Source organism: Triturus cristatus, chromosome 8 (assembly GCF_964204655.1).
Source record: "Triturus cristatus chromosome 8, aTriCri1.1, whole genome shotgun sequence".
In the NCBI taxonomy this organism is placed as follows: Eukaryota; Metazoa; Chordata; class Amphibia; order Caudata; family Salamandridae; genus Triturus; species Triturus cristatus.
The window spans coordinates 1,468,917,911-1,468,934,263 of record NC_140591.1 but is presented as its reverse complement, the minus strand read 5'-3'; the positions used below and the strand labels follow the sequence as shown (position 1 = coordinate 1,468,934,263).

General features: G+C 48.2%; 1 protein-coding gene across 3 annotated transcripts in view; it reads left to right on the top strand.

Moving 5' to 3' along the window:
* Positions 1 to 16,353, top strand: part of KLHL35 (kelch like family member 35) — a 145,666-nt gene that overhangs the window by 95,569 nt on the left and 33,744 nt on the right. For all 3 annotated transcript variants that reach the window (XM_085623286.1, XM_085623287.1, XM_085623288.1), the window contains exon 5: positions 4,800 to 4,988. In XM_085623286.1, coding sequence (XP_085479412.1) covers positions 4,800 to 4,988 — 189 coding nt within the window. The remainder of the gene's footprint in view (positions 1 to 4,799; positions 4,989 to 16,353) is intronic.

The window sequence follows — 16,353 nt, the reverse complement described above, 5'->3', positions numbered from 1 at the left end:
ATAGGAGATAAAGAGCTCATATGCAGTTCATAGTGCATGTATGTCAAAGGTTGTTAAAATTCATATTGTGTCCATGTTAAGCGAGAAAAGACAAAAAATTAGCATTTCGGCAAAGTCATAGACTCCATCAATAGGAGATAAAGTGCTCATGTGCAGTACGTAGTGCATATATATCGCAGGTTGTTAAGATTCATATTGTGTCCTAATAGTAAAAGCCACTCATAAAATTCAACAATGCATAACAAATATCTAGCGATCCTCTACACTGCAAAAAAACAAGCCCAACCTTATAGTGTCTCAGGTTTATCTTTCGCAAAATGGGGGCCAAGAAGGAAAGACACGGAGCTGAGTACAAGGTGCAAAACAAAATAAAGTGTCTAGTGCTTTGCGGAGAAACATTGTCACAGCAACATTGGGAAGGTCATGTTGCCAAAACCCTTACAAAGTGAAAGACAATTTAAAATGCAGTGTGCATAACCTAAAAAGTGTAAGATAATAAAGATGAGTAGGGTTTATAATCCACTCTAAGTACGGATCCATGCTCCTTGTTGTCGACAGTGTTGAATTTTTAACTGTCGACTCCTTGGTCTGGACCTTCTCTTGACATTTATACAGTGGTCCAAATAATATTGTTTAACCAGTTCTTAATGTTCATGCCCAATTTTAAGGGAGTTTTTTTTATAGTTCTGAGATCCCTATAGTCTCGAAAGATTCCCTCAAGATTGGAGAGCCAGGGAATCTGATCTGCCCTATCAAGTGATAGACAATCAGTAATGAAAGTTCTTACAAGATCACCCTCCGGGGTTCCCCAACAGTAGCAGTGGTTAAAGCCCGATCAAGTCCTCCAGCTATAGTATTCCAAGTTCCTCATGACATATGAGTGGGCAGTGCCCCCAGGAACTGACAACAATCTACGCATGAAACGATTTTCAGCTCTTTGGAGGACCATAGCGTTGCAGTGGCCCCATAGCCCGGCGTCAACACCCACCAAAATACTTTTACTCTTTTTTAAACTCAGCATTTCTGTGATTGGTTTATGCTTGAACCTATGAGCAAATTTGAATATGGGCTCAATGTTTGTGTTGAAGTGCTGAGTTCGAGAGGTTAGTAATGCGGTCCAGCTAAATAATTTGCTAAAAAGAATGCCTACTTAGTTAAAAGATTCATTTTACCTTCTATCAGATCATTTCAAAGGGGGTTTAAATAATATATTCTTTAATTAAATCTACTTATTGGGTGTTTATGACACATCAAAAGGCAGTATAACATTTTGAATGCCTTGCTCAGCAACCCAGTGGTGTAGCAAGGTGCAGCACGAGATTTAGGGGCTGCGACTTTGAACCCCCCGCTCTCTTACCTGCAGCCATCGCAGAAATCGACAGAACCCGCCCGCTCTTACATGCGGCTCTGGGAAGGTAATACTCTGACTACTTGCCAGTAATATTAATTGTTCTAAGAATTCTAAGTGTAGGCCATCCTCACCAGTGACCTTAACCACAACAAGACCAGCAGTACAATTGCCACCAACCTAAAGCCTGTTCCTTGTTTTTTTTTAGAATTTCTACTTCCAAATTCTTGCCTGTAGTTCTTTTTGTGTGTTTGAGCCCATGGCTATTCCTCATTACCACCCATCAATCTCTACACTGTCCATGTGCAGAATGGAGCATGCCAAGCCGAGGCTGGAAGCATGCTGGTGCATAAGCTAGGAGGGTTCCTGGATCATAATAAAGAGGTCATGGATTCAGAGCAATGAATATTGCCGGTAAGGAATAAGGAATAAAAGCATTAACCCATTGATCCCTCTTTGTGGAAACAGTCCTAACCATGTGAGGATATACCAAGCGGAACCAGAGCCTGTAGACATCCACACTACTGGAAACCAGAGGAAAAACACAGCAATTGACAAGGAAAACCAAACAAAATGTAAACAGAACACCACAGTATGGAGGAAGGAACCCAAACTCGAAGCCGGGAATGAGCTGAAGGGGCATCTGCAGTAAGGTTTCAGCAACCCAGGAAACCCACAGACACTTAGAAATTACCCAGGGTGCCATAACTGGTGGGTGGGCCCATCCGAAGGATACATAACCAACGTCCAATGCACCCAGTAAACAGAAACAAGTGAATTATGACTGCCAAAGTGCATATCACAATCTTGCTTGTTGGCCAGGGAGCAACGTACTAGGAAAAAATAACGGTGCAAATAAAGGCAGGCCACAAACAGAGCTCAGGAGGTTTTAAACACATTGGAAATTAACCACCGGACTGGAGAGCAGTCTGCTAGACAATGAAGAACAGAAACCACAGCATCCTTCCAGAAGAAACTGTCAATGGAAAAAAGGCCCAAAAGAGGCACACGCCAGAAGAGCATGGGCCAACACAAGAAAGAGACATTCAACTGCACAGGCATCCACAGAGTAAGCCAGTCAAAGGGCAAAGATTACTGAACAGCAGGTCTCCAAGGGAAGTTCAGAAAAACCATGGAGGTCATCACATGAACCCAAAAATATAAGGAGCAGAAACAATAAGCTTGCAATGACTGAGCTAACTCATAATATAGGGAGTGTGGCTGGAGTTCCAGAGAAATGACCTACAAAGGGGAGAGGAAGGCAGCCTACAGAATCTAGACTCAACACGAACACTAGTCTCCAAAAGTGGCAACAAAGCACACAAAAAGCTATAGTCAAATGGAAAAAAAAGAGAGGGGGTGACCCTTCAGGCCGTAATCCCTGGCTACTGGACTAAGCCAGACACCAGAGAGAAGACTGCCCAAAGGCCAGTCTGAACAATATGGAAACGCAGCAAGAAGTAGAAGCTTATACAGGACAGGAAAGCAAATGGAGCTGCACAGGCAAGTGGCCAGATAACATGTGCAACAAGAACAACTACAGTCAGTTTGTCTGAAGTTACTATACCAGGGCCAAGTCCGAGGGGAATGCACAATTTAAGAAAGTAATCAGCCCAAACTTCTCTTTGAGAAGGATCAGATCCCCACCATGCAAGCCTGCATGGAAGAGCCAACATAGCCCAGTCCCTCCTGTCTAAAGAGAGACAGGGATACAGATGAACACAGAGGCCCAGAGCTGGTCCATGACACAGCCAAGGATTGTCCAATTCAGCAATACCAAGGTCAGCCTACACATCAAGAGACACACATGCATGGACTAGAATCCAAAGATCTCAACAAGGGTACAAGGCATCTCAAGAGGGAAGCAGCAGCCACCAAAGTAGCTCACAAATGGGTCAGTGGCACCCCTATCACAAAGGAAGGTGAGGAAAATCAAGATACAGGCACAAGGTCACGCCACCCTGCTCAAGAGAGGTTCGCCCTGTGGACCCCCAAGTCTGGAACAGAAAATAAAGAATGGAAAAAAGAAGGCAATCCAGCACACAAAAGCCCAGAACAAAAGTAAGATCCAGAGCATGCCACATCAAAGAACCTGCAATCCGGAGGAAACTACTAACTACAGCACCCTTGCAATAGATGCAATGGTTGTGTAAGAAAACTATTGACTTTTTGTGTGCATGTGCAATATTTGAAACACTGTGGTAGACCTTAAGTCATCAAAAGGAGAACCTAGGCAGACCACAGGCACAGACACCCCATGAGTGGAAAGTAACCGCCTACTGCAGGTGGAAAACCAGACTGAAACAGGAGGCATTGAAACACACAATGGACAGAGACATCAGAAAAGACCGGGACAGATGTCGCAGAGAGGTGTCCACATCCAGAGGTTGCAGAGAGGTGTCCACATCCGACCAGGACACAATCCAGTGCTGCTCTGCAATTGTGCTAGTGCTAGAATCGATCAATCAGGTCCAGCCTGGCAGATATATTCAATAAGGCCTCAAAATAGCAGAAGAAGGTACAACACAGCCAGAGCGAACAAAATTAAAACAAACCAAGAACAATAACAGCCGGAGCCATGTGAAAACAGACATAGGACACAGACAAACACTTCACAAAAATGTCAACAACCCACAAACCACCTGTCCAGTTGTGAAGCCAGATAAGACCATTAAGACTAAACAGCCCGAGTAACCAATACACGATAATCAAGCATTGACCCTAGAAGAATGGAACGCAGTCCAGTGAGTGAAATACTTCATGTGCGGGACACTCTCCAGGAGGGCCACAGGTTCACAACCCACTGTGTTAACCAGCCATTCACTGGATCCTGGTCAACCACCAAAGACACCTTAACCTCTATCTGGATCAGGTGCTTAAAATGTAACCAGTCAGTTCTTCGGGACAGGATAAAGGAAGGGAAGGAACCAGGATACAGGCTCAGAGCTGAAGATGTTGAAAGTAGCCGTTAAGTACGAATATGCAGCACATTGATAGAAATTTCTTGACATGAAGGCGAATGCAGGTAAGGTTGAAGATAAAGAGGGTAAGGAGTAGGGTGTAAGGGAAACAAGAAACCGAAATGGAGAAAACAATAAATTGCAATGGTGCAAGATTGGGTGGCGAAATCATCTTGAGTGGAGTAACCTGAAACAACTGGGATATGTTATCAGGCACCTTCTAGGTGTCTATGTCAGTATTATGTAGCAGCTCTACCCCTATTTCCCTGGCATTTCTCTTACTATTTTCCATATCCCTTTCTTTCACATTTTTCATGCCTGATCTTGCTTACTTTTTACTGAGTGATTGGGGCACAAAACACTTTGTTGAATTATTCCTTCTGTAAATCATAGTTCATGTCAAGTGCCTCATGAGTTCATTGCAATGGGCCAAGATATTAATTTTCCACAAAGCTCATATATTCACAACTAGTGCGCTCCCTCTCTTTCAGCTCTATGCTGTCGGAGGCTTTGATGGCTTCCACAGATTGTCCACGGTGGAGTGCTACGACTCGTTCTCCAACAGCTGGACGTTTATCGACGCCATGTTGGAAGCAGTGAGCTCAGCAGCAGTCACGCCCTGCATGAACAAGCTCTACGTGATTGGAGGGGCAATGGATGATTACGCCAACACAGACAAGGTATGGACAGGCAGAGCATAAGTATGAATATAGAATGTGAACTAGTTTTCTGACATTGACTTCCAGAAACAGCTAAAATGATCCTTGATAGTTTGCCTCTCAGATTTGGATGTGTATGGTGATGTTTTTTGTCGTGGGATCTTGCATTGTTTGTTGATTTTCTGTGTCGTAATGATGAATGTTTCCATAACCTGCACACATACAGGTATGCATGTGTACATGTACGTAAGCACATGCTGCTACAAAAGTATAACCAGGGCCACTGGAATTATGTGATTGTGCGGCGATTTTCGTATAGTTATAGATGTGCCGCATTTATCACACAATCCATCATTTGGTGCATAATCTGCAGATTTAAAAGAAAATTGTTCCAAGCTCAAATGGTTCAAACATTACTAAGAAGGTAGCGACACGTGTTTCCACGCTGTGCAAGGCCCTTTGCAAAGCTAGCCTGGTGACTTTCCAGTTGCTTATTGCTATATTTCGGTGTTAAACTGGTACTATTGAGGTGCAACCAAAGCCCATACAGTGTTACCAAGTTTAAAAATGACAAAATAATGAAGTAATACTGTTTGAAAATATGCTGCATTATGCTGCATAACTTGCCTTTTCTTGCTGCATAATTTACTCGACCCTGCCATATAATTTGGCTCTCTCGCACCGTATAATTCCAGTGGGCGTGATTATAACTAAACACAAATATAATTTCTGTGCCCCTCCCCAACAATACTTTTTTGAACTTTAATTTACTAGAATTTCAATCCAAAGTCCCACTCTAAACAAAATCAGTCCCAAAATATTGAAACACAACATTTGATATGCTAGGAAGAGAAGCTAGTCCTTGAGTTGTTTCTTGAGAATGGCCACTAAGTAAAGAGTTGTCCAAGTGTTGAAAACTAATTTGGCAGTTTTTGGGACTCGGAGGTTAAAAGAACGGAAATGAAAGGAGGTAAAGTTAAAATCGGAACACAAGAAAGAAGAATAGACAAACCCTATGAGCCTGCAAGTGGAACAGGAGAAAATGTGAATCGTGTAAATACATATTTCTTTAAAAACTAGAAATTCCTCAGGTACATTAGGAATAGAAATTAAAAGATCACTTAGACCTTAAAATGGGAGGAAAACATTTACACTGAAGCATAAAAAACAATGGTCTCGGCATTGTTAAAGTTAGAGCTATTGGCATTGCTCATGACATTATTTTTGTTTTTAAAGATTTAAAGAAACGGCATTGTTATTTACAATGTCAATAGCTTAATCACTCTCAAATGCGAGACATATTTCATTTGCACCACACACAGAGCCACACACACAAAGCCACCCACACACACAGAGCCACTCACATAGCCACCTACACACACACAGTTACCCACACAGAGAAAGCCACCATGCATAGAGCCACCTACAAAAAAAGCCACCCACACAGAGCCTCCCACACGCACACAGAGCCACCCACACACACACATAGCCATCTGCGCTCCCTCAGCCGGCTTGTGAGTGTAATGTCCCATGTGCTTGTGCTGGCGTCACTAGGATAAGCTAGTCCCCATTGTTTGGTTTGCTGCGCGTGTTAATGACAGCTTTGCGGCCGCTCTTATCACCAAAAAAATGTCCCCGTATGTTGGAGCTTCACTCGGACTCTAAAACAAATATGTCCCCGTCGTTGGAGCCTCTCGGGGGCTCGAGAACACTGCCCCCGATGTTGGAGTCCCGCTCGGGGGACTCAATGCGGACAGGAACCACCCCGAGCCCTCTCCTACCCGGGACTTCGCCTCGGGGACTCAGCTCCTCTGGAGGCGGCAACGCTCCGACGCTTCGGGGGCTCTCTCCTCACTCACGAGAGCCCCGCTCCGGCTTCCTTCGTTTCGTGGGTCACGGCGTCTCCCGGGGCAAACGCAGGAGCGCGGGGTAGGCTCCCGCCTGCTTCCTGCTTAAACCACGCCCACGTCCTTGCCTCCCTTCCGGCGCTGTGTCCCACACAGGGCGCCTGACTTCCGATTTCGCGGGGGCCGCGGCGGTGATTTCGATGACGGTGCTGCGGGGTGGGCACCCGCTTACAAATAGAATAATTAAATAAGCGGGGTGGGCACCCGCCAACGAGCGCCACAATGCAGGGTGGGCACCCGCTTCAAATCTCGGCAACAAGCGGGGGAATCCCTACGCCGGGGATTCCCTGACACAGACGATTGCAGCTTCACGCTGCTGTCGGAAATCGCCGGGCTGCTTCTTATCGGCGCAAATAACTAGCGCGCTCACCAGGACACAAATGTATGTCGCTCCCCAGGCTCTGCAGCACCCAGTTACAGGGAGAAAGGGGAAATCTCTCCTCAGCTAGGCACAGTCCAGGGAAAGTCTTTGCGCACCACCGCCTTTCTCCGAGGTCAAGCAGAAATGCCTCGGAGAAACGCAGTGGCGTTTTCGGATTCGGGGGCGTGTTTTTCTTTCTCTCCTCTTGCCATTGGCTGGAATGTTTACATTCCAGAGGAGAGAAAGAATCGAAAAAACACGCCCCCGAATCCGAAAAAGACGGGGCTTGTTTGGAGAGACAATGCTCTTCTCCAATGGCTGACCAGTATTTCAGAGGCCAGCCAATGGAGAAGAAGTAAAAAAAAGGGGCGGGTTAAAGCCCCACTCCTAACATTAAATCTCGGAGCGAGACTGCGCAAGCGCAGCCTTCGAGCCGAGACCTAAAAACCAAGATTTCTATAAAAATTGCAGAAGGGACCAAATAAGGGAAGAAAAATGACATGACATTTGGAGTAAAAAAGAAATACAAATATTTGCAGATAGCTTCCCTATATAGTAGACAATATATTCTTAATCCAGTGTACCCGGAGTCACACTACCTCAAACGTTAGATGGACTGACCTCCAGTGTTATCTTATCGCAAGTCAACACAAAAATATTTGAACACAAACTCAACACTTCTCAGTATGTATGCCTGGTCTCTTTAAAAATACCAATATATATATATCCAACCTATAACACTTCATAAGCACTAACCAAGAAACCCAAAATCTGATGGATACAGAGTGCGCTGCACAGACTCATGAACCGAAGAAAGCAGTAGAAATCATCTTGTGTAGCTCTTGTATTGCCTTGTCTAACTACAAAACAGGGGCCCAGGTATTCTTTGGATGTTAAAACACCTACATATATGTGAATCAGTTAACTCCAAACTTTGCGGCTCAGGGAAAATATAGACTGGCCACGTCAACATCAGTGCAGAGAATGAAAGAAGGTGGACAAGCCACTGAAAGTTCAATCCAGCCTTCAACAAGATAATTGGATCTATTTGTCTCAACTCTAGACCCTGTTGGACCCTCGATCCAAAAACAAGCTGAGCCTATGTGTGGTTTCTACTGCCCACCTTCATACCTCAATCATGAAGCACCCCCACCGCTCCAGCAGCAGAGGAAGGGCTCGGTGTTGTGCTTTTTAGGTCTCACCTGACCCAGCGCATGCGCTGGTCTGGCGAGACTTATTTAGAGGGCTCCAAAAAGTGCTACCAGGCCAGCCTAGAGCTACAGTGTACAGCGTGACGCTTTACCGCGATTACTTTCACTTTCGCGGACGCACGACCGCTTTGATGTTTGATCGTGATCGCGATCACTTTCACTTTCGTGGCCACAGGGCTGCTTGACCTAGCCAATAGGTCTCGCTTTTGGGACCTTATAAGTATTTAGTTATGCAACTGTTGCATGGCTAAACACTTATAAGGTCCCAAAGGCGAGACCTATTGGCTATGCCAATGCTTGTTTCATTTTGCAGAAGGGCTGATAGTGAAGACCTTGCAAAGTGCTGTGAAAGTGCTTGGAGTGGGATGATATGCTAATGATTTTTACACAAGTAGTTTCACAGCACTCTGCAGCATCTTCATGGCCATCTCATCTAAACTGCCAGACCCAGCCAAGGGGGCATAAAAATGCAAAAGTCCGCACAATTTTCTCGCTGTGTAAAAGCCTGCAGGCAGTTCAACTCTGCACTTCACTAGGATCATGGGAACTCCCTAGACTCTTGTCATGTGTTGATCCTCTCCTGAAATCGGTCTCTTTGTTAAGCCAAGGGAAGCAGATAATGTCAGCGTTGAAACAGAGTACCCTGCCTTCCCAGAACTTTGAACATTTTCTAGAAAAACTAGTTGTTTTAATTCTATTTAAATGTGATATGTGAAATTATTAGACACAGTGTACTGATGTAGCTCCTAAAACAATAAAGACAGTAGTTTAAACGTTGTTGCAAAACGAGACAGAGAAGAGATACTCGTCAAGTGGCTGAATTGCATGATGTGGAGCCAGAAAACCGGGGATTGATCCTGGAGTCCCCACTTGTCCGCATTGTGTGATCCTAGGCACTTACCCTATTTATTTGTGCTTTCTTTTACTTTATCATCACATTTGAGAGTACCTTGCAATACATCTGTTCCAGATGTGTCTTTTGTCGATGCTTTAATGTGCTAAAATGCTGCTCCAGGTATGATGACAACCTAGTTTATGCATAAGGTAAAGAACACACTACAACAGAGGGGTGAGAGGATCAGGTCCCTCTTCGCCCTCCCGCTCAAACTTTAATCACAAAAAGAAGAGGGAAAAACATATATATAGTGATAATAAGTGTCCAAAAGTGAGTGAAAGGGAAATGCACCTTGCTTTAAAAACTGCCCTCGCACACAGCAAGCTGTGTCATACTTCATCATAGGGCTGCTAACACACCTCCGTGTTAACCCAACACTGGAGGTGGAGCAATAGCGAGGGGAAGACAATACAACATACAATATGAAATACAGGGTGAGTAATGGTGCAGAGAAAGTGATATAAAAGCTGGTCTCAGGGAATCCTTATTACAATTTGAATATTAGGTCCCCTCTCCAGGATTAAAAATTATTATAGCAAAGTTTGTGGATGCTAGGTAGAGGAGCTTATAATGAGACTCCACCTGCTCCATTCTGCATGGGTGTCGACATGTTTCAGCCGGCAATTGACAATGCCCCGGCTTTCATCAGGACTCTCACCTCTGTGACCCTGGGTGCTCCCCCTCCCCTTCTATAAGTTCAGAAGTAAAAAGGGGGAAATCACCTTTCAAAGATCCCTTCACATGTGAAGAGGAACCTGTATAAAATACAAATAAAAAAAAGGCCAAAAGACACGTGACATATTCGGTGTTGGTGCCCCTTACTGTAAACAAAGACATACTACAAAATAATAATAATAATAATGGTGCATAACCTCCAATCACTCTGATCACGCTATTAAAACCATGGGGGGCACTCCTACTTCCTATTAAGTCTCAGGGGTCGGAGGCTCTATTCCATGTAAATTTAATTAATGCCCCAGTCATAATTGCATGACGTATATCAGTCCAAACTAACATGATAAAAGTTATTACCATGTTAACTCTCCAGTATATAATGATACTGTGACATTTTCCATCTGTGAGCACTGATTTACGCAAACAACCATCGGAGGCGCCACATTCATCCAAGCTACTTGTCCCAACAACTTACCGAGTTTATAGTAATCTAAAACTCGAAATGGCGGGGGAGGAGAACAGCTACCTATAAGCACTCTCTGTAAAGGAAGCAAAACGACTCATTAAAGTGGCCCCCCTTCCTTGATGATGTCAATGGAGGCCTTCTTTTTTGTTGTTGTTGACAGGAATGCCTAAAAAGTGTATTTATAACGGCATCATCCCTTCCCATATTTAACCGTAGCCTACAGTGTTAATCATGAAAGAGTACATAAAAACAGGTCCTTGATCATGCGTCTATTGCTGGAGGCAATCTTTCACTGACTTGCGTTCAACACGACATGTCGCCTGTAACGTTGCCCCTTTCCTCATGTAATGTTGCCCCCCACAGATGACAAGGGCCGTTAGTATTGTTGAGGGGTTTATTCTTTAGTTTCACAACTACAGCAGGAGCGCCGGCACGGAGCTCCGTCCGCTGTTTGAATCGGCGCGCTAATGCGACCCTAAGATGGCCGCCGCCGGAAGTCCGGTGACGTCACGCCTAGCGTGCCGTCAACTAGACCGCAACACCACATCTCCCTCCTTTACAACACAACAGTCAATGTCCCTCCTAACAATAGAACAGTCTTACTTGTGGTCTAGGCTGAACTCCTCGAACCTTCGAGGGAGCATTATTCTTCTCCCGCAGCGTGTCCTCCTGCTCCCTGCGCCTGCGGTAGGGGTATTGCTCCCTCCACTCGGATCCGCTGTCCCACTCGCTTCTTGGGGCGCAACTCTTCCTAACTCTGTCTCCCGGTCACCCAGTCCCGGAGTCTCGACTTCGCCTCCTCCCGGACTCCAGGGCCCCTTGGGAACGCTTCCTGCGTCTCCCACTGGACTCCTACTTTCGCCTTTCCCCGCCGGTGTGGCCCCGGCTCCTGCCTCGCTGTCCAGCTCAGTCTCATTTGTCCTGGTGCACCTTGCCATCCGGTCTTGTGCCCAAATCTTCCCGTCACTTAGTAAGGCTGACGTGGAATAGGGTTCCACCACTTGGAAGGGGGGCGTGAATTTGCTGTCCCCTTTCCTCCCCGGTGTTGGCAGTTTCACCCTCACCCACTCTCCTCTCTCCAAGGCGGCTTCCTTGGTGTTATGCCTTGCGTCATAGTAGTTCGTGTATACGGCTTGTGCTTTCTCCAAGTTCCTGCGCACCACTGCCGGTGACCAACGACTCTGTACCGTGAGCCTCTTCCAGGCTACATTGTCTCGGGTGAACGGCTCTCTTCCTCTCAGAATGCGGAAAGGGCTGTAGCCTGTGGACGAGGGAGTTATCCGGTACGCCCATAGCATGCGCTTGAGTTCTTTCTCCCAGCTTGCTCCCTGCCCGATTGCCGCTTGCACTGACCCCATTATCACCCTGTTGAATCTCTCAACTGCTCCGTTCCCAGCCGGGTGGTAGACTGGCGTGCGCCTGACGGTTATCCCGTTCCTGTCCATGAAGGCCTCCCACTTTGTAGATGTGAACTGTGGGCCGTTGTCGCTGAGGATTCCTTTGGGGATCCCTTCTCTGATGAACACCTCCGTGAGGAATCCCAGGATGGTATCTGTCTCCGCGTTTTCATCTACATGGACTTCTGGCCACTTCGAGTACCTGTCCACGACCACGGTGATGTACTTCTGGCTGCCATTGGCGTCTTGTATGGGACCTAGCACATCTATGGAAATCTCTTCCCACGCGTTTTCCGGGAAGTCGAAACGTCCCAACGGTGGGCGTAGCACTTTCTGCGTCTTGTCTGCGTTGTTGCATTGCTCACACTTCCTGACGTGTCTTTCCACTGCGAGGTCCAACCCTGGCCACCAATAGTCCTCCTTCACTCTTCCCTTCGTTTTCACGATGCCTAAATGTCCTTCGTGGGCAAGAGCTACCACTCTAGGTCTCAGCGCCCTCGGGGGTACTACCTTGTTGCCTCGAAACAGGAAACACGGGTTGTCTCCAAGCGACAGTTCTTCCCTGACTTCCCAGTACTGTTTTAGTTCTTCTCCGAGTAACCTCTTCTCCGGCCACCCTTGCGTCACGTATGTTTTGACTGCCTTCACCTTTTCATCGGACCCATACTCTTCTTCCCATTCCTGCTTGCTGATTGCTCTTTCGTGATCGCTCATGAACGCCACTGCGTACTCGGCCCAATTCTCTGCGTCTTGTGCCTCTGCCGGTTCCTTTGCCGCCGCCCTGCTCAGGTAGTCCGCCACACGGTTCCTGGTGCCTGGAATGTACTCTACGTTGTACACGTAGTCGAGGAGTCGCAGTGTCATCTTAGCAATTCTTGGCGTAGCGTGCTCGTGGCCGTTGGACGTGAGCACTTTAACCAGGGGTTTGTGGTCAGTCCGTAGGAGGAACCGTCCTCCCCACAGGAACTGCCGGAATCTTTCCACTGCCCACACGACAGCCAGCATTTCCTTTTCAATCACGCTGAATTTGCGTTCATTGTCGGCCAGCGTGCGGGACGCGAAGCTGATTGTCGCCGTCACTCCTCGTGCCAACTGTTGGGTAAGCACTGCTCCAAGGCCTCGGTAGCTTGCGTCCGTGGTCAGGGTCGTGGGAGCCGTTGGGTCAAACCCTTGGATGGGTATGGCGTCACAAATTTCTCTCTTCACCTCCTCGAACTCTCTCTCTTGTTCCTCCTTCCATGAGAACGCCGTTTTCTCCTTCAGGATCGACCTCAGGTGGTGTGTCTTCGACGCAAAGTGGGATACGAACTTGCTGTAGAACTCAGCCATCCCTAGGAATGTCCGTACCTCCTCCTTGCTGGTGGGCGTGGGTGCATCTCTGATGGCCGCTACGTTGGATGCCTTGGGTTTTATGCCCTCCTGACTGATTTCGTGCCCCAGGTACGTGACCTTCCCCAGCCCGAACTTGCACTTGTCCCACTGGGCCGTAAGCCCGTTTTGTTCCAGTACTGTCAAGACACCCGCTAGCCTCTGGTCGTGTTCTTCCGTAGAGGCGCCCATCACCAAAATATCGTCCTGGAAGAATTGGATTCCTTCCATCTTGTTGAACAGACGGTACATCAATTTTTGGAAGACCGCCGCTGCCGAGGCGAGCCCGAACGGCATCCGTAGGAACTTGTAGCACCCGAAAGGTGTGATGAATGATGTGAGGTGGTTGCACGATTTGTGGAGTGCGATCTGGTGATACGCAGACGTTAAGTCCACAGTGGAGAACCACTTAGCGCCCTTGGTCTTCGCTAACATCTCATTGATGCGGGGAAGGGGGAACTTGTCCACGACAATGTTCTTGTTGAGTTCCCTGAGGTCCACACATAGTCTCACCTTCCCGTTCGGTTTCTGCGCCACGACCAAGGGGGCCAACCATTCCGCATTATCGATGGCTTCGATGATCCCGTTGTCCTCCAACCTCTGCAGTTCCTCTTGTACTGCCTCCCTGGTGCGGAACGGGATGTTTCGCACTTTGTGGGACACCGGTCGGGCTCCTTCTTTGAGGTTTATTTTGTGCGTGAATTTTGTTAGCCTCCCTATGTCGTCTCTGAAGACTTCGGGGAACTCCTCCTTCCACTGCCTTGCTCCCACTTTGGGGTCGTCCTCCATCATGAGCACTTGTATGCGGCCTCCTGGGTTCAGCTTTATACTCAGCTTCCCTTGATCCTTCCATCCTAACACAGATGGCCCCTTTTCCGCCACGTACAGTTTTCCTTCACACGTCCTGCCCATGAAATCGAACGTTAGGGGGCAATACCCTACCATGGGTATGGGTTCCCCTGTGAATGTCACCGGGTGGATGTCCGTGGGGCGCAGTCGGTGTGTCACGACAGGTGCAAAATCTTCCTCCCATATCTTCCTCTTTATGATCGTGTAGGGGGAGCCAGAGTCAGCGACCATGGTGACTCCTACGCCCCCAATGGTCATGGCGCACCTCGGTTTCTTGTCGACCGCGCCGTCGATCCCCAAGATCTGGTCATCTATCATCAGGATCTCTTCGTCGTCCTCCTGCCCTTCTTGCTCTTCCTCCTTGGTCATCTCCTGCGCCACGTACTTCACTTGCTGCCTTGGCGCCTTCCTTTGGCATACTCTTTCATAATGCCCCATCAGCCCGCAGTACGTGCACTTAGCCCGGAACGCTGGGCACCCTTTGTCGTTGGCGGCATGCCTTTCACTGCCGCATCTGTAGCACCCGTTGGTGCTCCCTTGTCCCTGCGTCTGCTGTTTCGCGCCCCGGGTCATGGGCTTCCTGTGTTGGCGTGTGTTGTGTTGTTCCGCCGTCGTCTGTCTCTCGTGGCCCTTCCGGTCTTCTATCCTGCACACCGCTTGTTCTGGGTATCGGTCCTTCTTTGCTGTCTCCGCGCATCTCTTGGACATTTCTGCCTTCTTCACCATGGCTACCACCGTATTGAGGGGTTCGTCTCCGTTAGCCCACAGCTTATCCTGGATGGACGCGTTCGCTGCGTGCATTATTATTTGGTCCCTGATCAACTCTTCCTGGAAGGCTCCGAATTTGCACGTCAGGGCCAGTTTCTGTAACGCCGCTACGTACTGGTCAATCGTCTCTCCTTTTTGTTGCGCTCTGTGGTAGAAGGTGTACCTGTCGACGGCTACACACACGGTCGGGCGATAATGAGCATCCATGTCGTCGATCGCGTGCTGAAACACATCATCATCCGCCGCGGGCCGCACCACCTTCACTAGATCGTCGTAAACCCTCTGACCTGCAGGGCCCAAGTGGTGTAGCAGTATCCTCCTCCTGCGCGTGCTCGAGAACTCAGCGCCGCTTTCTTCCTCCAGAGCGAACAAGAAATTCAAGAATTACGGCTTCCAATCCTCCCATGGCATGTCCGGGACCCCTGCTTTCGTGAGGAAGGGTATCGGGTTCGGCAGTCCCGTCGATGTGGCATTCATCTTACCCCTTGCCTCCGTCCGCCGCGGTCTTGGACTCGAGCTTCTCGACCCCTGGGTGCTGTCAGGGCTCCCTGTGTCCGGGTCGTCGTCTCGGTCTGTGGTGCCGCCGCTCGCGTGTCGTCCTGTGACCCCCGCCACGATGCGTGCGAGCGCCTCTCCACGTGGACTCTTCCCGGTGCGGTTCCACGCTGTAGGGTTGTCGCGGTCCGGAATCGGGCTCAGGATTGGCCCGTCTGACTGGCAGCGCTCTCTCCTCCTCTCTCCGCGACACTGCCGCGCTCCCGCTGGTCAGGGGTGGTGACTGTGGGCGCCGTTGGTTTGCAGACCACGAGGCACTCACCCTGGAGGCAGCACTGGGCCGTTTCACCTCCTCGTCGCCATTGTAACGTTGCCCCTTTCCTCATGTAATGTTGCCCCCCACAGATGACAAGGGCCGTTAGTATTGTTGAGGGGTTTATTCTTTAGTTTCACAACTACAGCAGGAGCGCCGGCACGGAGCTCCGTCCGCTGTTTGAATCGGCGCGCTAATGCGACCCTAAGATGGCCGCCGCCGGAAGTCCGGTGACGTCACGCCTAGCGTGCCGTCAACTAGACCGCAACACCACATCGCCCTGTTTATTGGCACACTCTCATAATAAAAAAAGTTTAATTCCAGCCCGCGGTCTCGTAAAATGAATAGTCGAACAATCACTAAACACAGTGATGTTTAACATCTTACTCTTTATCGATTAAAAAAAAAAAAATTGATGGTGTCTCTATGGAATACCCTGACACACCCTGCCCTGATTCGCCGCGATTATGCTACCTTCTCTGCCAAATTGACTGAAAACTCAAAGGCGCTCTTGCAGGAAGCTTACTGCTTGTGAGGTAAGCTTTTATCGCTCAGTGTCGTATCTCCGATCTGCCGCGTAGAACTCTACACTGTGTTCAAAGCGGCTCTCCTGAAGAGACGAAGCCCCGCCCCCAGAGTGCGCTATGAAACACGTGGGCAGCGTCAGTTTAGCCGGAAATA